We start from the raw sequence: 23,093 nt of genomic DNA on the forward strand, positions 1-23,093 counted from the left end.
CCGTATGAACAGTATATAGATTGTACTATATGCCCCCCTGTATCAATATTTTGGCATCGAAGGGTCTATCTCATCGATGTATTTGAATAGTCCACCTGTGACATCCCTTACGTTTTTAATGTTAAACTCGTCCTTGAGCAGTCTCGTCGCCAGTTGCGATTCGTTTCCGTGACGGCATATTACGAGCACATCGCTGGACTCGGTGATCTGTGGGATCCGAGATTGCAAGGCGTCTACAGACCGATCTAGGTTTCTCAATTCCTTCATTGGCACGTTCACCGTATGGGGGAGGTGCGATATTTTGTAGTGGTGCGATGGGCGGACATCCAGCAGGACGGTTGTGTCCATGTCGAGAAGTTCATCTTGAAGATCCGATACGGAGATTCTCTCCTCCGGTTGGCAAACGTTGTAGTTTCTCGATCCGCAAAACACGTTGTAATTGACGATCCCGGACTCAATCGTTTCTTTAGTGATCGTGCGCTCTGTACCACACGCAATGCATTGAGGTTGTCTCCCCCTCATCTTGAAAGTCCTTATAGTCTGCCCTGGGAACCCAGAGTACATCATGAGGAAAGGTTTGAAGTTTTCCTTCGTGTAGACGCCCAGTATGATCTTTATGGTCTCCACGGCCATCATGACGCCGACAATCCCAATACAGGGCCCAATCACACCACCTTCGGAACACGAGGCGACGGATGTCGGTGGTGGTGGTGTTGGGTAAAAGCACCTGTAGCAAGGTCCGCAGTCCTGGAAGTTCAAAACGGACAGTTGTCCCTCCGTGCCAAGGCCTGACGCCGAGACTACGGTCATCCCCAAGTTCACTGCGACGTCCGAAACCAAGTACCGTGTCAGAGGTGTATCTGTACAGTCCAACACTATGTCGTACCCTTCGAAGATACGGAATGCGTTGCTGTAGTCTAACCTCACAGGGTACGTGACCACTTTGACGTTCGGGTTCAATTTGCCAAGCACTTCTCTTGCGGACTCACACTTCAACATCCCCACTTTCCCAGAATCGTGAATCACCTGCCGGTGCAAGTTGGACACCTCCACGGTGTCGTTGTCCACAATCCCAATGGTCCCCACGCCGGCACCAGCCAAGTAAGGCAGGCAGGGACTTCCCAGTCCACCTGCCCCAACAACCAACACTTTCGCACTCTTCAAAAGCAGCTGTCCCTGGACACCACCGGTGCTCTCCACAATCATCTGTCTGCCGTACCTCTCGTACTCGGGCAACGAAAGCCGATCGGCACCCACACCCTCCTGCGTCCCGCTCTGTCTCAATTTCTCCCTCAGAAGTTCATTCTCTCGTCTCAATCTAATCAACTCGGCCTGAGCATCACTTGAATTGCCGGACATACCCCACGGGAATATTAAAAGCTGGCCACGGCAAGCCAACAAGAGGAGCAACCGTCACAAGAAGTCGCTGTTCATCGTCTTCGAGAACTTCAAAAGTGAAAAATTTTAGAAATCGATGCGATGCCCATCGAAGACGTTGCTGTTGCTGTTGATGCTGTTGATGGTGGTGGTGTTTGGTGGTGTTCCAGAGTCGTCGCAGAATGGTGAAGGCAGTGTTGTTAAGTGATTTGGCGGCGCAGTCCAGGAAACGGAGGAGTCGCAACGATGCGGGAGATGCAGACCAGGGGTCCTCTGATTCAGAGATCGATATCAGCAGTACGGACTCTGAGACAAACGGGGACGGTGACGGTGACGGTGACAGGGACTCCGGCGATGATATTGTCAACATTGACTTTGATTTCTACAATGCAAATCCGGAGGTCGACTTCCACGCGTTGAAGAACTTGTCCCGGCAGTTGTTCGGGTTGCAAGAGAGTAACAGGATCCAGTTGAGCGCACTGGCACACATGATGCTGGACTCGCCGATGACGACGATTAAGACAGACGGGGAGCAGTCGGACCCGTACTGCTTCCTAGCCGTGGTGGACTACGCTGCGAACAAGAACTCTGACTACGCGTCGTACTTGAAGAAAGTGGACCCGAAGCTTGCTGCGTTCTTCCAAGCCGTGGAAAACAACGGGAAGAGTTGTGCGCTTGTACTGAGCGAGAGACTCATCAACATGCCCCCCGAGGTTGTCCCACCTATGTACCGTATCACACTGGAGGACGTCAGCAGCGCGTTGGGCGGCGAGGACAAGCACTACGATTTCTACGTCATCGCCAGCAGGAAGTACGAGGTCAACTTCGACATGGATGACGACGAGAACGACGAGGGTGCCACAGGGAGATCCAAGAAGAGGGTCAAGAACGACGAGATCGATTTCTTCCACGAGGAGGACAGGTTCTTCGAGCCTCTTGCCGATCTGTACGTCGAGAGACCCGTGGCCAAGGGCGTCATCCCAACTTTCACCGTTCTGAGTCACAGCGCCCTGCTGAAGGGGGTAGACTCTTTGGAGACAGAAATGTCCCAGTGGTAGTAACTACTGCTACTACTACTACTATTGGATACCCTCTCAACATTGATACATACAACATATAAAATTCGTAATAACAATTTTTCACTTTGATCGTTAACAACAACAACAGTTACTTGGTACACTGGTTGGAAACGGGGCAATAGGGGACGCTCTGAGTGTGTGTTGAGGCTAGTATATTGTGTGTGTGTCTGTGGTACCCATTCAGCATTTGGATACGTCTCTTTTCCTGCTTGATTCAGGCGTGAATGAACAATAACTGGTCGAACCCCGCCGTCGGTGGGGGCCCGCTGCAACAGCAGCAAATAGAGCAGACAAGAGCGGTATCCCTGGAGACTCTGGTAGATACGAGGAACAAGAAGCTCGTGGAGCTGTACTGTGTTTCAAAGCTCGGGGAGCTGCTGGATATAGTGGATGAGGCGAAGTTCCAGAACGATCTCGATGAGTTTCTTGCGAAGAACGATATAGTGAAGAAGGGTTTACGGTTCCATGCTTCTAGTTTGCCCGCTCAACCACACAACCTCAGTCATCATGTTGGGCCGAGCTTGAATCTGTCGAATTCGGCGCCGCATTTGCAGACTGGTAGGCAGGCCGCTGGAGGGAGAAACTCTTTGATCAACTCGAAGAAGAGAAGCATATCAACGAGCAGTATTAGTAATATATCAAAACGTGAGAGTGGTAGTCAGAGTAAAAATGGAGGCGGTAAGGGCAGCGCCGGGTCCACAGCGACGCGACACAGTATCAGCATTATGGGGAGGCCGAAAAGTGGCACTCCACAGGTGTCAATGGTTAGTCCTAGCGAAAGTGTCGACATCGGGACCGGTAAGTCTGGTGACCAGTTTATTTCAGTCGACGTTGCAGGCGTACCGAAACAGTCTTTTCAGGAACCAGTGGAAACGGCGGAAATGTCACAAACGACAGATGTCAAGGCACGATCGCAGCCTGCTAGTGGAACTCGCAAAAGAGAACTTGGTTCAGATTCGACAGGCGTAAAAGATAGCGCCGAGGAACCCGTCGCAAAGAGAGCAAAAGTGCACTTTGATGACTCTCAATACAATTCGTACCACGCGGAGCATCGTTCCGCGGACACTGAGGATGATGCATCAAGACCGGCTCGCGCCATGACCCAACATATCCCATATTACGTGGATCCAAATCTACCGACGCCGAAGGCCACCCCGATAGAAACGTCGCATAGGTCCAAGAACGAACTGGTCAACAGAATACACAACCAAAGGGATGTAAAGACAAGTGGGTTTGTCCCCAATAATGTAAACTCAAAGGAATCCATTCTTCTGCTAATGAAGGATATCATACCTTCAAAGGTAGCGCAAGGCATACCCCTCGCAGAATTACGATACATGTCGCAGACTTTGCCCCTAATTAACCTAATCCCAAGGGCTCATAAGATCCTCACAACAGATATAATTAATAATGCATTGAACGAGGCCAGAATCACAGTGGTTAGTTCGCGAATAGAAGAATTGAGAAGGCTGGGGCTATGGTCCCTCAGACAACCAAAAAAATTCGTAGACCCCTTCAACAATGGGGATACGCATCATAGTGTATTGCTGAATGAAGCCAAATGGATGGCTGACGACTTCAAAGAGGGGAAAAAGTACAAGATGGCTGTGTGTATCACCATGGCACAAGCAGTGGCAGATTACTGGACTTACGGGAAGGAACACTCGTGTGTGGAAACTAGAGAACCACGTTTCCTATCCCAGGAGGAACAGGAAACGGCAAATAACCCAGTTGACACAGACCAGGAGCATCCTGTCGGAAGTGACAGTGAATTGAAACCGGCGGCAATCATAGACGCAGAGGATGAAGCTGCTCAAAGTAATACAGAATCACACACCCAAGGGTCTCCTGATTCACAAGGCGAAGTTGCCGCAGATGTAGAAAGTGAGATACCGTCACCGGTAACAACTGTGGCATCGATAGATACAAAACTGTTGTTAAAGGAACCATCTGAAGCGGCACCAATGACAACAGAATCACTAGGCTCGTTGGTCAAAGACTCTACACTGAATCCTGCACCTTCCCCTCAGAGAAACCCCGCGGGGCCCTTCAAGCTTACTCTGTCATTTGATGAGCTAAATGACAATGAGAGGGCAATTGCGGAAGACATCCCGTTGTACGTTGGTGTAAAAGAGGAAGCGGGAATTTTGGGGGAAACCCAGAATGAAAAGCCAGATGTCCTACCGTTTGCTCTGATCTCTAAATCTATGACAACGCTGGAGGATGACCATTTTTATAAGTTAATTGAAAGGCAGGTGATAGATGACGAACAGTCGTTGGTCCAATTGAGTAAAAGGAGAGGAATGTTTTACGGGAACCGAAGGAGCCATTATTTGAGGCCACCCTCTGTCCCTTCGTTGAGATACCTACAAAATAGAACACCAACAATCTGGCTGCCCGAAGACGATCAAGAACTGGTCAAGAATATCAACAATTACGCCTATAACTGGGAGCTGATCAGTGCCAATATGGTTCACATGCCAAGCAGATCGTACTTGTCGAACATCGAAAGGCGGACTCCTTGGCAGTGCTTCGAAAGATTCGTCCAACTGAATGAAAGATTCAATTTTAACGATTTGAAGGGCCCACGGGCGCATAGAGCGCAGATGTGGTTGATTGAGGCTCACAAGTTTCAACAGAGACAAAATAGAAGAATATCACCATTGGGTGTCGGTGCAGAATCTATCCAGCGTGGTCACAGGAGGTTACGCTGGGCGAGTATGTTTGAAGTGATGAGAAGATGTATCAAAAAGAGGGAAAATATGCCTAGACCTAACCCAACACAATCGAGAAAACCCTTGGACTGCAAAAACATGAAAGTCCCCACACCAGCTGAGATGTCTCAGTTGAAGGCGCAGCGAGACGAAGCGTTGAGAAGGGATATGCAGTTAAGAAGGACTGCGAAGAGTAGGCTACAGCAGAAACAAACACAGGCCGCTCAACAGGCACAGCAGATCAAGGGAGCAGCGCGAGCGCAAACGGTACCCAACCCTGTCAAAGTTGAGCCCACACCTCAGAGCTTGCCTCCACAAAGGAAGTTGACGGAGCGTGAGATCGTAGAGTCGTACTCACGAAAGATTCTTTTGCAGAAACCGAATCTGTCCCCAGAGCTGGCACTCAAGGCGGCAGAGAGTTACTATAAGCAAATAAAGGAGCAACAAATACATCAGGCCCGTGCCGAGATCATCCAGCGGAGTGGAGCGCAGATTGTTCCAGGGCTTCCAGGACATCCCGTGCCCAATTCGATGACTGCTAACGGCACAGACGTGAATAAGATCAAGTCTCCGACGCCGTCAGAAATCTTACAGAGATATCAGAAGTAGAGTCTCCATAACGTTCAATATTTGATTTACATACATTGATTCCCCTCACTATATAGCACAGTAAAACGGATTATCGGCATGCGTATCACTACAGAAGAAGTTGCTATTCAAAAGAAGATGAATTTGTACAGAATTTTCAGTGGCCGTTAATAAGGTTTACATAACTAGACGTTGGGCAAGGTGAAGATCGCCATTTCATCAGCTGGATTACCATTCATCTTGTATGACACCTTCCATTTCACCCTCAAAGGTTTTTCTGATGAAGATAGAGCGTTTTCTATCCATGCATCTTGGGTGATACCTTCACTCACTCCTGTTTGCAAAATATTGTCCGATTGAGGTTGCAACCTCAGCTGCATCGATTTAGGAACGGCGACAGAGAAGGTGAATTCTTGTAGAGGTACAGAGCCGAGGTTTGTGAAACAAGCCTTCACTTTGATGGTAGAATCGTTTTCTCTCGTCACTTCGAATTCTATCTTCAAGTTCGCTGATGTGTTCACTAACACTTTTGTCGCTGTCTGAGTCGAGGTACGCCCGGTAGATGAGGTCAAATCACCTAACAGGTCGAAGGACCCGTCCTGAGTACCTGTTGTCGCAGTGTTGGCGGGTGCTGCTGAAACGTTCGATGCAGTTTTATTGGATGTGGCCGAAAAAATATCATCAGTGTTACTATCCAGTGAAATCCCACCGCCTAGTTCTAAAGGTTCATTATTTCCGAGCAGGTCTCCACTGCCATTGCCGTTAGATAAAGATAGATCGTTTAGATCGCCCAACAAGTCCATCATCGGGTCTATGTTGTTCTGATTTGCTGTCGCTGCTGCAAGGTCAGGAGCGTTCGGGGTAGGGGATGGAGAAGTGGCGCCCATATCATCGCCAAAGTCAATAAGGTTAATTTCGTTGGACAAAGCGCCAACGTTAGACTCTGGGGTCGCAGCCATAACCTCTGGATTAATCTCATTTGCGGCTGTCGTATTACCAATTTTCAGAAGCGAATACTTGTTTAAAAGTTGGTTCACGGTGTCGTTAAACTTCAACAGGTCCTGGATCAAGGTGTCGTCGTCGTGCTCTTCCTCAATAATCTTTTGGAACTTTGGCTGAGCGCCCTTCAACGCAGCGTATAGCTCCTCGATAGTTCCGTTTTCAGCTATCTCACTCTCGTTTGACATGTTAAGCATTTCATTCAATAAGTCTGCCTTTCTTTTCAACTTATTCAGCTCAGCGTTAACCGTTTGTTTAGCATGAACAACATTGTCCTCTTTAAAACCGGCCATAATCTTCATCAGCTTGTTAGCTTCTCTAAGATCTTCCGGTCTACCACTTCTAATCAATTCTTCGAGCTTGGCTGCTTGGGCAATCTCTTGCTCCTTTTGGATTTCACTTGCCGTTTTCAGCTGGTCGGTCGGTCTCATCACAGCCAAGTCTTCAGAGTGAATCTTGGGGAAGATGTAACCCTTGTACTTTAGCAATCTTCTCATATCCCTAATATAGTTCAAATCATCCTTGTACGGAGCATGTTTACAAATGGTCTGGTACCATTCTTCAATTGCAGTGAGCACCAGTCTCTGCACCCGAGAGTAACGCAAAGGTGGGTGTTCTGGGAACCTTCTGACCAGCTCATTCAAAAACTCCTTTCTCGAGATCTGCAAATGAACCGGGTATCCACAGTTCTTGACCAAGACGTCTAGTAGAGAAAGAGCAAAAACAGCAGTATGACTGTCCCTATTGTTGATCAGTTTCACAATGGCACGAGTAGCATCGTAAGCAGTCCCACCTTGCTTCTCGTTGATATAGTCGGCGACATCCAAATTCAAAGCCAAATCAGGTTCCGGCAGCGACATCCTGCATGACCTTTGGATTTTCCTTATCAAAGGAGACCCTGAACCCTGCGGTCTCCGAACGGGCCTGTCGGTCAAGTAAATACCAGACATATTCAAAGGGTAGTGTCAATGGCAATGGTGTTTGCAGAAGCAGAAACTAGCAAACGATGGCAGACTGGTCTATTGAACCTGGTGTCTTCACGGTTTTAAACTGTTTCAAGTCTTTGTTGTTCCAGTTTTAGTTTATTTTAATTTAATTTTTTTTTTGAAGCTGATTTTAACAGTTTATGTGAAGGTTGACTGACAGCGTTAGCATATAAGTTACCGTATCTCTGTACGTTGGGGAGGACGTTTACTTGGACGCAGTTGTTGGGGGACTGCAGTAGATTTATGCGAGCAGGATGTCGAATGATGGGCACCCTGGTGGAGGTCCCGAAGTGACGAGTGATGATCCACTGGGAATTAACAAACTTACGATGGACTTCGACTATCTCATGTATAAAATTAGCGATTACGTAGAGTCGATCCAGCTGCAAACTAACGAGCATTGCAGTAGGCAGAACCAATTGATTGTTGGTGACATTATAGAAGAAGTGATAGACAAGAACATTGCAGAGTTCCGCGACTTGCTGAAGAAGTGTGACGATCTGGAAACACATTTCGATATGCTCGATCAGCTCGCCGTCATAGCAGCTACTTTCAAAGAACGACTGGCACAAATATCGAAGGATTACAAAACGGTTCCAAGAAGTAAGAAACCAGCAGCAACGTGAGACAACAGGTCAAGTTGAAGGCGGGTAGGGGCTGTGCATTGTTGCGGATGACACAGCCCTTTGACTATCGCAAAAGGGGGAACTACGCTAGTAATTACATACATAACGTAACACATTATAAGGGATTGAAAATGCAATTTACTAAATATCTTTATTTGTCTCTTAGAGGTATGTATTACCACGACTGGGCTTCGTCGAAGTCGCGGCTCTTATCTTCCTCTCCAGGTATCTCAAATTCTGCCTTGTCATGTCATGTTTTAGTGCAACACTCTTCATTCTAATGCAGGCTTTCACCATCAGTGCAACTGTTTTGAATTTCAGTCTAGGCGAGCGTCTGGAGTATAGGTAGTCGTTATTGTAGTAGTTGTCGTAGGAAACTGGTCCATACTGTGCACGCGATGTAGGAGGGATATAGTCGTCGTATGAGCTGTTCATATTGTCTCCATTGTACTGACCAGAAAATAAAGCACCAGATGTGGACAGTTCCCTTTTCACTCTTCGTAAATCAGTCCTCAATTTCTGGGTGGTTGCCCTTAGCACTAGATTCAAGTAATCATTCATAACTTTCATGTCGTTGTTGTGAGTCACCTCATTGTGATATTTGATTCTGTAGTAATCAGCCAAATCAGCATGCGTCCTGTCCACATTAGGCGATGGGCCGGAACTGTCCCTCGATAATGCATCGATTCTTGTCCTGTGCAAAGATTCTTCTAGTTCCAAATTTTCCTTTTCCAAGGAGGCAACCCGCTCAGCAAACGTCCTTTTCATGTCTTTGTACTTCGTCATGAGTTGTTCAAAACCAGACGAAAGTTTGGAACTCGATTTTAAATAGTCTCTCAAGTTGTCATTCTCTTCCAGGATGCTGGTATTCTTTTGCTTCAATTTGTCTATTTCGCCATCTTTCTCGGCAACTTCTTGTAACAAGCTCTCCCTTTCCCTTTTGAAGGAAAGCTGTTCGGCTCTAGTTGAGTGTGAACGTTTGCTTATTTGCGACTGTAGAGTATCATTCAATGTATCGTACCTGTCCTGCCATTCCTGAATATCTTCGTTCAATTGTTTTATTCTTTCATTTTCCTCCCTCGTTCTGATTCTCAGCGTATTGCTCAAGCCGTCGACCTCATCTTCCAAGTCTTTGATTTGATCTTGGTACTTCCTACTGATTTGTTCCTCCAAGATATTATTCGTTTTCAAGGCTCTATCAAACTCGGATTTTGCTTTTTCCAATTGTTCAGTTAAGTCATCGATTTGTGCGTTTTTTGTTTCTATGGTCTTCAACGATTCTTTCGATGCTTTGATGGTCTTATTGAACAGTTGGCTTTCCAGTTGGGAAATTTTAGCTCTTGATTGCTCAATCTTTTCAGTTTTGTCATGGATTTGTGCAGTTAATTTTTTGATAGACGTAGTCGCAGAAGATAACTCGTTACTTGTAGATGACAGTTCTGCATCCTTAGTCGATAAAAGAATATTTGCATGATTCAATTTGTGATTTAGGTCGTTTATCTGATTCTCTAAACTTCTGGTGATCTTTTCCACGTCTTGCGAAATTTCATTATTGCTTTGATATCTGTCCGATAATTCATCATATTTGGTTTGAAGCAATAACAGTGCGGCCTCTTTCCTCCCTATATCTGCACTTAGGTCATCCACAGTGCTCTCTAAGCTTCGTATTTGAGTGGTTTGATCATAAATTTGATCCTTTAACGATTTTACATTTGTTTCATGAGAATTGATAAGACGTTCATGCTCGATTTTTTTGGAGTTTAATTCCTCCTTGCATTTGGCGAGCTCCGACTCGGCACCTTCGAGTTTCTCCGATAATTCAGCTTTTGAGGAATTTAATTCTGTGAGTAAAGAATCATAATTCTTTTCGAGTTGTGTCATTTCAAGCAGATGGTCGGCTTTAACTCTTTCAATTTCTTTTGAATGTTCAACTAGATGCCTCTTGTCCGAATTGTCAATATTGTTTAACCTTCTGTCGGTATCTATTTGATACTCCTTAAACTCTTTCTGAATGTCGGAATATTGAGTGTTTATTGTGTTTAAAGTGGATTCCAATTCGGTTACTCTCCTTTTGGACTTTTGCAAATCTGTCTCCAACTGAGCAAGGCGAGTTCTCTTTGTTTCAACATCCTTCTTCAAGGACTCTATAAACTCTGTGTTGTCGTTGCTCGAGCTTTTGATGGTGTCTTTCAGTTTGCGGAGTTCTCTTTCATGTTGATCCTCCTTTTTCCGCAAATCTTCGCGTAATGCACTCAGTTTTTGTTTTAGGTCGTTATTCACTTTTTCGAATTCCTCCCTCTGTTGTGTCAATTTGAGGGTGGTTTCCTTTACCTTTTCGCTTAGAGAGGTCACTTCTCTCTGATAGCTCCCCTCTTTGGTTTCAAGAAGCCTCGTCGAGTCCTTCAACTTAATATCCAGCTGTGAGATCTGTATTTGGTATTTCTTCTCATTGGCCTGAAGATCAACAATAGTATTGTTTAGTCTATTCAATTCCGAGCTTGACTCCGTTGAGTTCTCTAGTGCCGTCAGTTTGTCTTGCAGTTTTGTCAGTTCAGTCTGGTCATCTTCTAGCTTTGCTAACAATCTGTCTTTTTCCTCCTGGCACTGTGCATGAGATTCCTCCTCATTTTCATTCGTGGTAGTGTCGTCTTTATTGTTTACCTGTTCAGTCAATTTATCCAGTTCTGTTTGTAACTGTGTGTTATCCCGCAGCAACAGGTTATTCTTGTCCTTTTCCTTAGTCAACTGGTCTATCAGCTTCAAATTCTTATCTATGTTTTTCCCCGTAGGATCTTCGTCTTTCAACAATTGGATAAGAGTGTTATTCTTCAACTTTAAAATCGAAATTGCCCTTGCATAAGTCTGCATTTGCTGTTGCTGCTGCCTAATCGGGTTAGAAACAGCGGTATTTTCATTCAACTCAGTGAGCAAGTTCTTCCCCGGGGCATTCATCTTTGTAGTGGTGCTCTTCATGTTGACTTGGATCTCCGGTAAGGTGTCATCGAACTGCGACGCGTCGTTGAACAACTTCATCGAGTTGATAGTGTCGTCGTCTCCCGATGCGCGCCTCTGGTGCTTCCTCCTGGGGGCCACATCCTCCGAGTCTGAAAAATCTGCACCGTTCCCCCCACGACCCCTCTTCTCATTTATGTCGTTGTTCCGTGTTGGTGAAAGTGCTGGATTATGGTTGGCATCCCCCGCGGCATCACTTTGCTTTTCCTTGACGTACCCTATGGGCGTGAACTCAAAATGCTTGGAGGCAATTGCACCTCCTCCCGGACTCATTTTCTATAGTGTATGAATGTATGTGAGACCGTCGAAACTGCTACTACTTACACAACCAGGAACCTACGCAACCTTTGCAAACGCTACACAAAGTTTTGGTGTTTGTTTACTCTTTATTCCTTTCTGACGTTTTTTTTTTGAAATTCGCGTTCAGTATGAAAACTCACGTGACCGGTCGATTATGTGTGGAATGTTAAGACGGTGGGGCAGCCCGGTACGTAAGTATACAAAGGTGGGTCCTGTTCTGTTGGAAGTCCCTGTTCTGTTGGAAGTGCGGGAGGGGCAGTGGTTGATTGCCATGATATTCTGTGTGTAAGTTTGGAAAGACCCATTCGTTTAGTTGATTTTTTTCAGTGGGATTTCGAACTCGCCGTCCGAGGTACCTAACCTCTTCACATCGGTGACAAATTTCAGAAGCGCCTTCAGCGCCTCCCCAGACTGTATACTCTGTTCCGCTGCGTGTATACCTTGCTTCCAGTCCTTATGGCCCTCAGTTAGACAGTACAGTACTGCTGTGTTCAGCAGTATGTAGTCGTAAATCGGGTGATTATCGCCGTACTTGATTTTACCGGTGAGGATCTCGTCCTTCAAAAGTTGTGCGTTCGCTTCAGGTCCCAGTGAGGGACACTCTGCTATGGCATGTTCTTGCAAGCCAAACATTGCCGGCTCTATCTCGAACGTGTCTATGTGTCCGTCTGTCGAATTGGCCGGGTCCACGTGCCAAACTGTGGTCTTCCCTATCGGAGAAACTTCGTCCAATCCTACGTGACCCCAGACAACGAATGTTTCACTCCGTGGATACACGATGGAGGCAGCCTTCGCGTACTCAAGAGCCAAGTCCTTCGAGTAAACACCAAGGACTCGCTTATTTACGTAGTCCACAGGGTGAAGCAACGGTCCCAACACGTTGAATATCGTTGGAATCCCCAAATCTTTCCGTATCTTCGCGACACGACCCATCCCGTCATGAAAGTATGGTGCCAGGAGGAACATAAATGAGTTGTCCTCCCATAACTCCGGTACTGTTGAGGCGTTCACCTTCGACACGTCGCATCCCAACTTGGAGATCAAGTCGCCGGCCCCGCCTGTTCGAGGTCGAGGCCTTCCCCCCACTGCTTGCAAATCTTGATATGTGGGATCCCAGAGGCCACAATGGCAGCAGAAGTGGAGACGTTGAAAGTGTTCTGGCCGTCCCCACCACGTGCCGACGATATCCAGCACTACTGTATCTTTACTCGCCTTGAAGTGCGGTACGTCGACCAGATCGGAGAAATTCAAAACAGCCCTTGCAGCGGCGGCAATGTACTCGGCCCTGTGGTCTAAACCGGATGTTCGCAGACAGGACAGGAAACTACCAATCCTTATATACTGGTCATTGGAAATATCCTTATTGCGCAACTGATCGATCAGCAGAATGACTGCATCGTGCAGGTCTTCGGGCGTTAAAGTCGATGGTTGACTTAGTATCTTCTTAGTGTACTTAACGAGCATGACCGGTTGTGTTTGACCCTTGCGTGGTCCAAATGGTGTTCACCTCTTGGGATGAACAGCCGTCTTCAAAGAGTCTTAATATAAAACCAGAATTAGTCACTTTTCTCTTTTTTGCTTTTTTTGAATTTCTTTTTTGTCGTCTGTTTCCCAAAAGGGAAATCAAGAACAGAAAAAAGAAAAGAAACGCTTATAGGCGGGTGGAAGCCATCGAAGTCCCCCAGGGTAGCAGAGTACGGTGAGGCTGCTGTAACCAAGATGATACAGTATGACTCTCGAACCGTAGCTGGGGGGCAAGAAATTGAATTAAGAAGGGAGTTTAGCCGTTAAAGAGAAAGACAAATTATATAAGATGCGTAATGGTATAAGACAAAAAGAAAAGCCGATAGTCAACTTATACGTCTTTGAAAAGTTTAATGGAGAACAGGAATTCATTCTCGGAGTTGTCCAGACTGAGCTCGAGTTCCCTTTTCTCGTGGAAAGCTTGGGCCATTTCGACCAATCTTTCCGTGAACTCGACAGCTTTGTCTCCGAAAAATCTGGTGTACCCGCGGTTAATCAGGGTCCGTTTCGGTGTGATGTCCTTCTCCTTCAATAGTTTCTTGACTTGAGCCAGCATTTTCTTGCCCTGCCGTTTCAGCTCTGCATCCTGTAGGTACTTAAGTCCGGCTCTTGAAGTACAGACTTCGTACTGCATTAAGTTATAGTTGGCAGGGAGGAGTTTGTTGACATTGTAGGTCAGACACTTCCTGTTTGACCCTGCGATCTCACGCACTCTCTTGTCCAGGGAGCCATTAATTAGCTTCATCCCATTCTTCAGGTCGCTCCACCATTCCTGGGGGTTGTCCATCCAAGACGCTATTCGGAAAGCGTCTTGTTCTTCTTCTATCTGCTTCAAATAAGCCGTCACGGGACAGTACTGGCTGTTCATCGACGAATAGAACAGCGACGTGGAATTGTCAAACGAGTATAACCCGTTTGCCTCATCCCCCAGTAATATGTCGGTACCGACCAGGATGCTAAGGGCAATGGACGTAGCGGAACCAACTAGACCAAAAGTACACCCCCATACAGTAAGCGGTCTGGAAAAGGCGTCCATGCATGAGTACATAGTACCCGCTGCGGAAAATACATTGGTCAGAAAAAGAAGTGAGTAGTTATCTAGTTCGTTAGACATTTTGTTTAGTGATTGGTTTCGATTATAATAGGTGTTTGAGTGTAGTCTAAGAAGATGAAAGAGAGACAAGTGATGAAATGGGGTGAAACAGAATCAGTCTTGAAACGCATTTTGGCCAGCTTTTTATATCCAAAGAGCATCGTATGATCATCGTATGATCGTTTACGTTTCTGCTAGTAATGCCTTTGTTCTTTTGCGGCAGGCCTTGACACTTTCCGCTTTTAATCATTTGTTTACGCGGCGGGGGGATGTATTAAGGGTTGTGCATCAACAATGTAACGAAGTTAGTTACATTCGCATCACTGAACACATTCAGAGGGGGTGCCAGGTACGCTCAGGGTTCAGTATTGTACAGTATACGGTTCCGAGGACCCTTCTGTCAATTTGGACTAAGAAAACGCGCAGAGTGTTTGCAAAGCAGGGCAAAAAAGGGAAATAAATAACAAAAAGTGGTGCCATAATAACGTGTAACCGCTGTAAGCAAGAGGTGACAATAGGAAGGACCCTCTTCTGTATTATCCGTTTTGAGCCGATGAGGTGATACTTCTCTGGCAATCCCCTCTCTGTCTTGGCGTTTATTTCTTCTGCGGCAGTGCTCTGGGGGTCAGTTTAAGGCCATTCAGTAACACAATGATGAGTGAGTGCGATGCAGAGGTCAATTGCCCAATTCAGTGCAATGAGCTCATTTCCAAGTAGGTAGGTGGTGTGATTTTCAGAATGGCACCATTAGGGGTCCACACACGCACGCACATCCGTTGTGTTTCTTGTTTGTATGAGGTTTTGATGCTGATCCCATCATTCAATTCTTGCAATGCGCTACTTGTTTGCGGCGTGTGGAGTTGAGGACTCTAAAAGCACGGAACAGTGCGATGTTGGAAGATACTATTATTTTCGTTGATAATCTAGGCTGAATTAGAAAATTTATCTATAGAAGGTGCAACCACCCCCTCGGTGCTTGCCAATCAGTCTTCCAGTTCAGTCAAGTACTTCTCAGCGTCCAATGCAGCCATACAACCGGAACCTGCGGATGTGATGGCTTGTCTGTACCTGGAGTCTTGGACATCACCTGCAGCGAACAGCCCAGGGACAGAGGTCATGGCGGAACCGGGGACTGTCTTGATGTAGCCAGCCTCGTCAGTGTCCACTTGACCCTTTACGATTTCCGTAGCTGGGGTGTGGCCAATGGCGTAGAATAGACCGTTCACTGGGAGGTCTGACTCCTCGTTGGTCTTGACGTTCTTGATCGTCAACGCGTTTAGGAACTTCCCGTCACCTTTCGCCTCCAACGTTACGCTGTTGTACAAGATCTCAATCTTTTCGTTCTTCTCGGCACGTCTCTTCATAATGTTGGACGCTCTTAGGTAGTCCTTTCTCACGATCATGTACACTTTCGAACCGTACTTGGTCAAGAACTGGGCCTCCTCACAGGCGGAGTCACCGCCACCGATGACTGCAAGCGGCTTGTTTCTGAAGATGGGCACGGCACCGTCACAGACAGCACACGCGGAAATCCCCGTCTGCCAGTACTTCTCCTCACCGGGGAGCCCCAATCTCTTCGCGGAGGCCCCCGTGGCCAAGATGATAGCGTCTGTGGTGATTGGTTCCTCGTCCTCGCAGAACTCGGGCCACAGCTTGAAAGGCTTCGACGACAGGTCGACCTTCGAGATCGTCTCCGTGATGATGGACGTCCCAAACTTCACGGACTGCTGTCTCATCCTGTCCATCAGTTCCGAGCCGGTCAACGCATCCGGGAACCCGGGGAAATTCTCAATCTCCGTCGTGGTGGTCAACTGCCCACCGGCAGCAATACCGTTCGCAAGCATCCCCTCGTACAAAGTGGGTTTTATCTCAGCACGGGCCAAGTAGATGGCCGCGGTGTGTGCAGCAGGCCCGGAGCCAATAATAGTGACTTTGTTGTGGACCATTTTAACCAGTTGAGTGACCTTAATTGTTACCTGATTTATAAGTGGTTATACCTTCGATAGGACCCTCTGAATCGTAAAGAAAGGGGAGCCAGATCGTATCTTAAGACCACAGTTTAAATACCTCGGGCGGACCACAACCAGCTTAGTCAAAGAGAGACTCGAACGTCGAGGGAAAAAAAAAAAGTGAAAAAAACGAGGTGTCAGTTTCTCGAAGAAGTCCTCGCTTACGCAATGCAGTCGCCCCTCGGTTGCTGCTGCTGCCGTAATGGGCGGCGAGGGTCTGGACGAGAATGAGGATGAGGGTGCTATCTCAGCTCTTGTTTACTCCGCGTGTCCCTCAGCGAGCAACGAGCTGGACTCATCAGGGTGCGTGTCGGTGCTCGCGCAACTTAGGTAATCTCTCTCCAGGTTTCTGAGCTTGTAATCGTCCGCGTAGAGGACGTAGTACTGGTAGAAGTACACGAGGTCGAACGCGATGGTTCCCGCGCTCCCGAAGATAAACGGCATTGCGTTCCACACGAACCCCCACTTGTCTGTAGCGTTGATGAAGTTGCAACTGGTGAAAATACTCACATTGTATGTGATGTTCCCCAGTAGCGTCGTCGCGAACAGGAACGGCGATATACCGTCTGTCGATTTACGTCTGTAGTTCTTGATCAGTTGCGGGACCCGCGCCCCGACGTAGAAGCACGCTCCGAGCCAGGATAAAGTGATGCCGATTTCGTCGTTCAGGTGACCCTGGTTAGGCGGTGGGGGCACCATGGGCGGGCGGCTCGCGGACGCCGAAGCAGACAGAAGCAGGACGGGCATCGCGTTGCTCGCGTTGATTCGTGACGCTAGCGCTAGCGTGAATGCCAACGCGGGGCTTTTACCGCTACGGCCAGGCGTCCCGCGCTGTCCGGAGTGGTCGCTCCCTATAGTGTCCCTCTCACCGGCTCTTTCCCGCTCGAGTGCCTCCTCTATCGAATGGTAGGAGAGGTTGGACCCGCGTGACACTCGAGAGAGCACGGGGACCGGTTCGTGGCCAATCGTGGCTAAGGTGTTGTCGTGGACGACCCCATAGTAATAGTACTGTCCGCATACAACCATGTCGTTAAATAAGAAATAAACTGCAAGGACAACCTGGAAGAGCAACTGGTTCGTCATCAACGCACCAATGAGCGAGGTCACATCACCGCAGAGCCAGCATATCAGGAACAAAGGCGACAGACCATCGACGGTCTTGTCTCTGTACGTTTCCAAAATCTGTGGGAATAGCGCCACAAACGAGCTGAAAAACGATATGGATCCATTCACAGTGGATACCACAGGCCAAAAGGAATGTGCACAACTCATGCTTTCTTTTGTTTGAAACGTTTGGGAGGAGCGATGAGCGACAGTACAGTATCCCAACTGTCATAACAAGCATGCGCATACATGTTGTATAAGAAAGAAAAAAAACGGAGGAAAAGTACCGTACGCCTTATCTCAAGAGTTTTTCTGTGATTGAGTCACCGCTGGACCCATTCCAGCTCTGGTTCGTTATTTAAGAATTAATTAAGGAGCTGTCTATATGTTGTTGTGTATGCGTATTTAATTGTTCGTGAATCACAGCTTTTTGTAGTAACTTAGCCAAGTTTCTACAAACTTGTAATTGGTTTCGAGGGCTTCCTCCTTATTGATTGCTGGCATGGGGAAGGCGATGTTGACGTCTTTGATGCCCCGCAATTGAACTAGATCGTCAAACCCGTAATGGTGGTTCATTAGAATATTCACAGTAAAGGACAAAAGAATTTTGTAATTTGGTACAATATGTGCAGCGGCGTAGACGTCCCAATCTTCGTTAGGCTGGTTCTCTGGTTCACTTGCTGGAGAGGAAAGTTGAACGTTGTAAATCACCACAATATCTAGGATCCATAGGAACAGAGTATGTGACACTCTCTCCAACATATTCCACCACGTGTTCATGTTCAAACAGCTAGAATTAAATTCCTGTTTGAAGACGTCTTTCTTCAGGTAGTGGCACTGTAATATTTTACGGTCGTACTTATCTTTCATCATGCTGTTGAAACAGGTCAACTGGACAAGATTGACGAGCAACCAAGTGTTTTCTGGTGGGAATCCCTCCTTTAGGAAATGGTACATTAGTAATTCGTCCCCTGGGGTTATCCCATATGTGGAGATGGCTTTCAGTTCTAATAACTTCTGCAAAGCCGGGTACAGTTTGTTATCCAGCTCAAATGTACCCCTTTCGATGTTATCGTTGATCAAATTCTTAATCTGGAGTTCTTTGTCCTTCGGAAAATCCATTTCCTTCAAAACAGAGGAGAGTTCCTCAAACTTTTCAACAAAATTGATAAACACGTAGTTATCCGTCTGAAGAACAGAAGAATATATTTCGAAACGGTTCTTACTGCAAAAGGGCATTTCCTGTACAAAGGAATGTAGCATCTGCAGTGACGACTGTCTATAAAGTCCACGCTCGATAGTCTTCCCTAGCTCCTTCTCACTGTTCTGTAGCTTCGCAGAGTAGTTTTGTAACCATTTTTGTTTAGCCAATGCCTCTCGACTGTACGATTCCATGGTTTCGTAGATTTCCCTTTCGTGGCTCCTTTTCTCCTTGGTCGATTTTGGTGGTAACCACATGGGTCTTCCCTGACTCATGACGTTCTTCTTATCATCAGATACCAGCCTCAAATCCTCAAGTCCTTGGTCACTCAATCTTTTGTACTCAAGCGGCAAGACATCCGCCGACTTGTTCCTCTCCGTCAATTTTTGGTGGGACAGTCGGTTACTCGTCTGGTCGTACAAATACGACAGGCTCATCGAAGTCGCCTTCATAAACTCGGAGTCCGACCCGCCATCAATACCTGGAACGCCCATCGTTGGAATCGCGTTGAAGTCCAACACACTTTGGGAACGATGCTTCCCTCTCTGAGGGCCCCATTCCGGGGTTTGAATGAAGGAACTGGTGGATGCATGAGCGACAGGGACGTTCCAAATAAAGGACTTATCCGCATCTTCCACAATATCATTATCGTCGTCCGTATCGCTTACATTATCAGGTGGGTATACAGTGTCTTTCCTTCTTATGGATTCCCTCAGATTCGTCTGAGTCTGGGAACGGCGTAACCTGTATCTCTGTGATGGTGTCATAAAAAAATGGGTTTTTGCGTTGGTTCTGTTGTTATTGTTGTTGGTGGCGTTAGCTGTGGAAGGGTGTGCTAAGAGCATTGAGGTGCTGTTAGCATGCATCTGAAGAAAAGTTTGTGGTTGTTTATGAAGCGCCTCCTCGCTTTCATTTATCACCGATATGCTCGATTGATTTCTGTTATGGGTGTCGGCACCCGAATTCGGGATAGACGGCGAGAACAGATCGGAAGTTGCCGTAACGGAAGAATCCGATGAATTAGGTCTCTCGCGTCTTGTAAAGTCGTAATTAGAAAACAGTGTTGGACTCTCGACGACATTTTGGAAAAGATTATCACTGGGTCTCCTTGCGCCCTGGTGACTTATCCCAAGTCCGAGAATCTTCATACCGTACTTGTTTTTCCGCAAAGCAGCACCGTATTTATCCTCCGAATTTGATCCGTCTGTCGATTGTGACGCGTCTGAGCATGTTCGAGACCTGTTACTGTTGTAATTTGTGGACGTATCACTGGCTGTGCTTCCCACACGCGAAATATCGTCAGCCAATTTCCCACTTGTTACATTTACTTGCTCCTCCTCCTTCAAAGTATTCAGTTTGCTGATCGCGTGGATAGACGCACCTGCCATACTCATTGTTGGTTTATTAATATTTTAGAGGTTACAATCACAATGTTGTTTGCCTGGTTCAGTTCACGGTATTTCAATTGTTAGCAGCAACGTTGATATGTATAGCAAAAGAATCGAAAGGAAATGTGGGAAAGAAGTTCAGCTATCAATTACCCAGTTTTAAATGGCACAACTTCGTCAATTCTGCTTGCTCGGAAAACCTTGGGCCCCCCCTCTCAGATCCGCAATGCAGCCTCGGTGTGCATCTTTTAAATACTGGGCAATCCGTCCAACACCACCGCTTCGTGCTTGGTTCACTAATTCTAAAATTAAACACGCATCGCCTGTTGTCGGGTTTGCAACACTGCTCTATTCGGGAACACGCGGCCCAAAATGGAAAATGTGCAAGCAGCAATCAAAAGGGGGAAACGAAAAAATTCCCGATCGGGACGTTTTTTTTTGCGGACAAAAACGCAGCCAGTTTTAGGGCTTGGGGTTTTAGGGCTTGTGTGTTTTTAGGGTTCCGGGGTTTTAGGGTTTGGAAAAGTTAGGGCTTTGTTGCATGCCCTAATTTAGGGTTGGGTAATTAGGGCTTTACTGGAACCCTAACTGGACAGGGACTCAAACCCTAAAGTGAACAGTTGACCTAACCAAATTCAATAATGCGGTACCAGATGAGCATTTGGTAGTTATAGTCTAGAAGGTAGTGTATGTATTCCGAATTTGAACCAGTTTATCGGGGACATCTGTCAGTGTCTGTATATGCTAATGTTGAGGAGGGGTCAACGGATCTGCAGTACTTGTAATCGATGGTACAGTGCTATTAGTGGTGGTACTAGAATTTCTACAAATGACAGACTAAGTGAGCTTGTTTCTCTAATTAGAGGCCATGCCCCCGGGAAACCTCTCGGGAACTCTGGTGAGAAAGAAATTATGGATTTTGTGGACTCTTTGGGGCCCGATTATACCTCTATCAAAATACTAAAGACTGCATTGAAAAATTCTAGTATGTATAATGGACTTACATTGAGGAATAAAGGAATCTTTGAAAAATCAAGGGATCGGAGTTTGGCTTGGTTGATGCTTTACAAGAATGTTGATAAGATTGAGTACAATTTTTTCAAATCACAACTCTTCAAGACTATTGCAAATGGCGATTTGTCAACACACGATAAGTTCAAAAGACTCTACGAGATTATACGATGTCAGGCTCAGGTGTTCCCCTGTTCTCGAGACTCCGCATCACTTTTTATCCCGGAACCCATTCACAAGTGGTTTTACGATTATTTACCCCCAGATGAGTTGGTGAGCCACTATTTGTTTCTAATCAGCTGTGATGTAAATCTTAGTTCATCTGAGTCGATTAATCAGCTTACTTTCAAAATGATGCAAAGTTCAGAAATAGAACGTTCTACAGCAACATTTGAAATATTTTTGAACGATCCCGCAAAGCGTCGAACGTTTGAAGATAAGTTTGTGAAACTGCATAATTTTGAGACCATGATCTTAATTGTCAACGCTGTTGTACGAAGGGACCATTGGAAACACTTGGAAGTTTACCTTTCCGCACTAGTAGAAAAAATAAAGATGAATAGAGATTTTAACGTCAATGTAAACAGTGGGAAGTTGAGGTACTTTTTCGTAAGGTTTTTGAATGAATTACTTTTTATTGTTTTGAAAAAGGGAGATACACCTCTAGTCGCAGCAACATTCGCGGCGGTTGTGGAAAGTATCAAGAAGGAGACTGGAGTGAGTACTATATCACTATTGAATAAACCGATTCTGCAACTTCTAAACAGATTACGCCGAGAAGATGCCCAGGATGAAATATTCTCTCTCGTGTCCGTATTAAACAGTTTGCCGTACCAGAAAAAGTCTTATAACTTGAACAAAAGATTAATAACGGAACTGGCGACATCATTAAGATCATTCAACGACCCGAAACTTACGTGCCAGTTCATGTGCTCATCTATCCAAGATCCAGATATTGCACAGCTTTTCAATTCTTTGGGGCTTTGGGGTTGGATATGGCACAACGATGGAATCTTGTTAGATTCTAATCAACTCTCTTTTGAAGTTTCGAATTTGAAACCGTTGCTTTCACAACAGTTTAAGATAAAGACCAATGAACTCCAGCCTTATTTGAATGAAATGTACTATATTCTACTAAAAACATATTCCACCATTCTACCGCAAAGTACGTACAAGGAGTTCATCCTTGATCTCTATTCAAAATATGTGGCAGTACTAACAAAGCGCTACAAAACGTACCATTTCTATATGCATGATACAGGGGTGCTACTGTTGTTGCTCAAAAGCACGATATATGGACTTAAAGATTGGAAACTAGCATACAGTATGCTTATGGACTTTTACTCTCATGATTTTGTCGACAAAATAAGAAATACTTCGAGGGAGTGCCCGTTTTCTCTTGTGATTTACAGTAGTTCTCAAGTGGTCCTTTCTGAAATTGTTCCCCTTCTAAGCATAATGGAAAGGAGGCAAATGCCCTTGACCTTTAAAATTTGTACCAAAATGGTGTTGGAATTTTTAAGAGAGAAAAGAGTAAAGGAGGCCGAGTATTGGTATCAAAAAATAATACATGGACAATTCGACGTTAGGCATAAACCCCTGATAGAAGCGATAAAAAGTAATGGCTGGGAATTCCCCCCAAATTTTGACAAAACTTTATTGACACAATTAGACGATGATCATGAACTTATTGGAGGAACTTTAGAAAACAGTGACCCGGTGGAAAAGAGTTTATTCTTACAAGATGGCGAGAGTAACGATGAGAGCTATCAAACCATTTTTGAACTTCTCGCGTCATTTGAAAAACCTCTGGACATTAATGTTCAAGAGCAGGGATAAACGAGCAATGATAATATTCTTCAGTAGTATTGTGTGAAAAATATGTATATAAACGGCATCTAGGAATCCGAAACTAATTTTTCGGTTAGTTACTACTTTTTCAAATTAAAGTCTTTATGATTAACTTTGAGAAAATAACCATAAACATGTAAATGTTTGATATTGAATCTCCTGCTATCGTACAACAGTACCCATTGTTCACCACTTTCTAGCAGTGATGGTCTTTTCTCACAAAATCTACTA

At 45.8% G+C, this 23,093-nt stretch overlaps 12 protein-coding genes across 12 annotated transcripts; 4 read left to right on the forward strand and 8 right to left on the reverse strand.

Annotated features, from left to right (window-relative positions):
* Positions 1-42: 42 nt before the first annotated feature.
* Positions 43-1,359, reverse strand: UBA4 (Uba4p; the record flags this gene model as incomplete). The annotated part of the gene is made up of 1 exon (XM_022607232.1): positions 43-1,359. One exon carries the CDS (start codon positions 1,357-1,359, stop codon positions 43-45), a length of 1,317 nt encoding a protein of 438 aa, XP_022463848.1.
* Positions 1,360-1,559: 200 nt separating this feature from the next.
* BCP1 (protein-transporting protein BCP1) lies at positions 1,560-2,435 on the forward strand (the record flags this gene model as incomplete). The annotated part of the gene is made up of 1 exon (XM_022607233.1): positions 1,560-2,435. The coding sequence occupies one exon, from the start codon at positions 1,560-1,562 to the stop codon at positions 2,433-2,435; it is 876 nt and encodes a 291-aa protein (XP_022463849.1).
* A 245-nt stretch (positions 2,436-2,680) lies between these two features.
* On the forward strand, positions 2,681-5,779 carry EAF1 (Eaf1p; the record flags this gene model as incomplete). Its single annotated transcript, XM_022607234.1, has 1 exon — positions 2,681-5,779. The coding sequence occupies one exon, from the start codon at positions 2,681-2,683 to the stop codon at positions 5,777-5,779; it is 3,099 nt and encodes a 1,032-aa protein (XP_022463850.1).
* A 164-nt stretch (positions 5,780-5,943) lies between these two features.
* GGA1 (ubiquitin-binding protein) lies at positions 5,944-7,707 on the reverse strand (the record flags this gene model as incomplete). Its single annotated transcript, XM_022607235.1, has 1 exon — positions 5,944-7,707. One exon carries the CDS (start codon positions 7,705-7,707, stop codon positions 5,944-5,946), a length of 1,764 nt encoding a protein of 587 aa, XP_022463851.1.
* Positions 7,708-7,997: 290 nt separating this feature from the next.
* CNL1 (Cnl1p) lies at positions 7,998-8,369 on the forward strand (the record flags this gene model as incomplete). Its single annotated transcript, XM_022607236.1, has 1 exon — positions 7,998-8,369. The coding sequence occupies one exon, from the start codon at positions 7,998-8,000 to the stop codon at positions 8,367-8,369; it is 372 nt and encodes a 123-aa protein (XP_022463852.1).
* Positions 8,370-8,531: 162 nt separating this feature from the next.
* SPC110 (Spc110p) lies at positions 8,532-11,654 on the reverse strand (the record flags this gene model as incomplete). The annotated part of the gene is made up of 1 exon (XM_022607237.1): positions 8,532-11,654. The coding sequence occupies one exon, from the start codon at positions 11,652-11,654 to the stop codon at positions 8,532-8,534; it is 3,123 nt and encodes a 1,040-aa protein (XP_022463853.1).
* Positions 11,655-11,990: 336 nt separating this feature from the next.
* TRP4 (anthranilate phosphoribosyltransferase) lies at positions 11,991-13,145 on the reverse strand (the record flags this gene model as incomplete). The annotated part of the gene is made up of 1 exon (XM_022607238.1): positions 11,991-13,145. The coding sequence occupies one exon, from the start codon at positions 13,143-13,145 to the stop codon at positions 11,991-11,993; it is 1,155 nt and encodes a 384-aa protein (XP_022463854.1).
* A 391-nt stretch (positions 13,146-13,536) lies between these two features.
* Positions 13,537-14,319, reverse strand: KNAG0C05080 (uncharacterized protein; the record flags this gene model as incomplete). Its single annotated transcript, XM_022607239.1, has 1 exon — positions 13,537-14,319. One exon carries the CDS (start codon positions 14,317-14,319, stop codon positions 13,537-13,539), a length of 783 nt encoding a protein of 260 aa, XP_022463855.1.
* Positions 14,320-15,281: 962 nt separating this feature from the next.
* Positions 15,282-16,244, reverse strand: TRR1 (thioredoxin-disulfide reductase TRR1; the record flags this gene model as incomplete). Its single annotated transcript, XM_022607240.1, has 1 exon — positions 15,282-16,244. The coding sequence occupies one exon, from the start codon at positions 16,242-16,244 to the stop codon at positions 15,282-15,284; it is 963 nt and encodes a 320-aa protein (XP_022463856.1).
* Positions 16,245-16,565: 321 nt separating this feature from the next.
* On the reverse strand, positions 16,566-17,579 carry YPQ2 (Ypq2p; the record flags this gene model as incomplete). Its single annotated transcript, XM_022607242.1, has 1 exon — positions 16,566-17,579. The coding sequence occupies one exon, from the start codon at positions 17,577-17,579 to the stop codon at positions 16,566-16,568; it is 1,014 nt and encodes a 337-aa protein (XP_022463857.1).
* A 252-nt stretch (positions 17,580-17,831) lies between these two features.
* On the reverse strand, positions 17,832-20,006 carry SBE2 (Sbe2p; the record flags this gene model as incomplete). Its single annotated transcript, XM_022607243.1, has 1 exon — positions 17,832-20,006. The coding sequence occupies one exon, from the start codon at positions 20,004-20,006 to the stop codon at positions 17,832-17,834; it is 2,175 nt and encodes a 724-aa protein (XP_022463858.1).
* Positions 20,007-20,747: 741 nt separating this feature from the next.
* On the forward strand, positions 20,748-22,850 carry ATP22 (Atp22p; the record flags this gene model as incomplete). Its single annotated transcript, XM_022607244.1, has 1 exon — positions 20,748-22,850. The coding sequence occupies one exon, from the start codon at positions 20,748-20,750 to the stop codon at positions 22,848-22,850; it is 2,103 nt and encodes a 700-aa protein (XP_022463859.1).
* Positions 22,851-23,093: the final 243 nt, after the last annotated feature.

This window comes from Huiozyma naganishii, chromosome 3 (genome assembly GCF_000348985.1).
Source record: "Huiozyma naganishii CBS 8797 chromosome 3, complete genome".
Taxonomy (NCBI): Eukaryota; Fungi; Ascomycota; class Saccharomycetes; order Saccharomycetales; family Saccharomycetaceae; genus Huiozyma; species Huiozyma naganishii.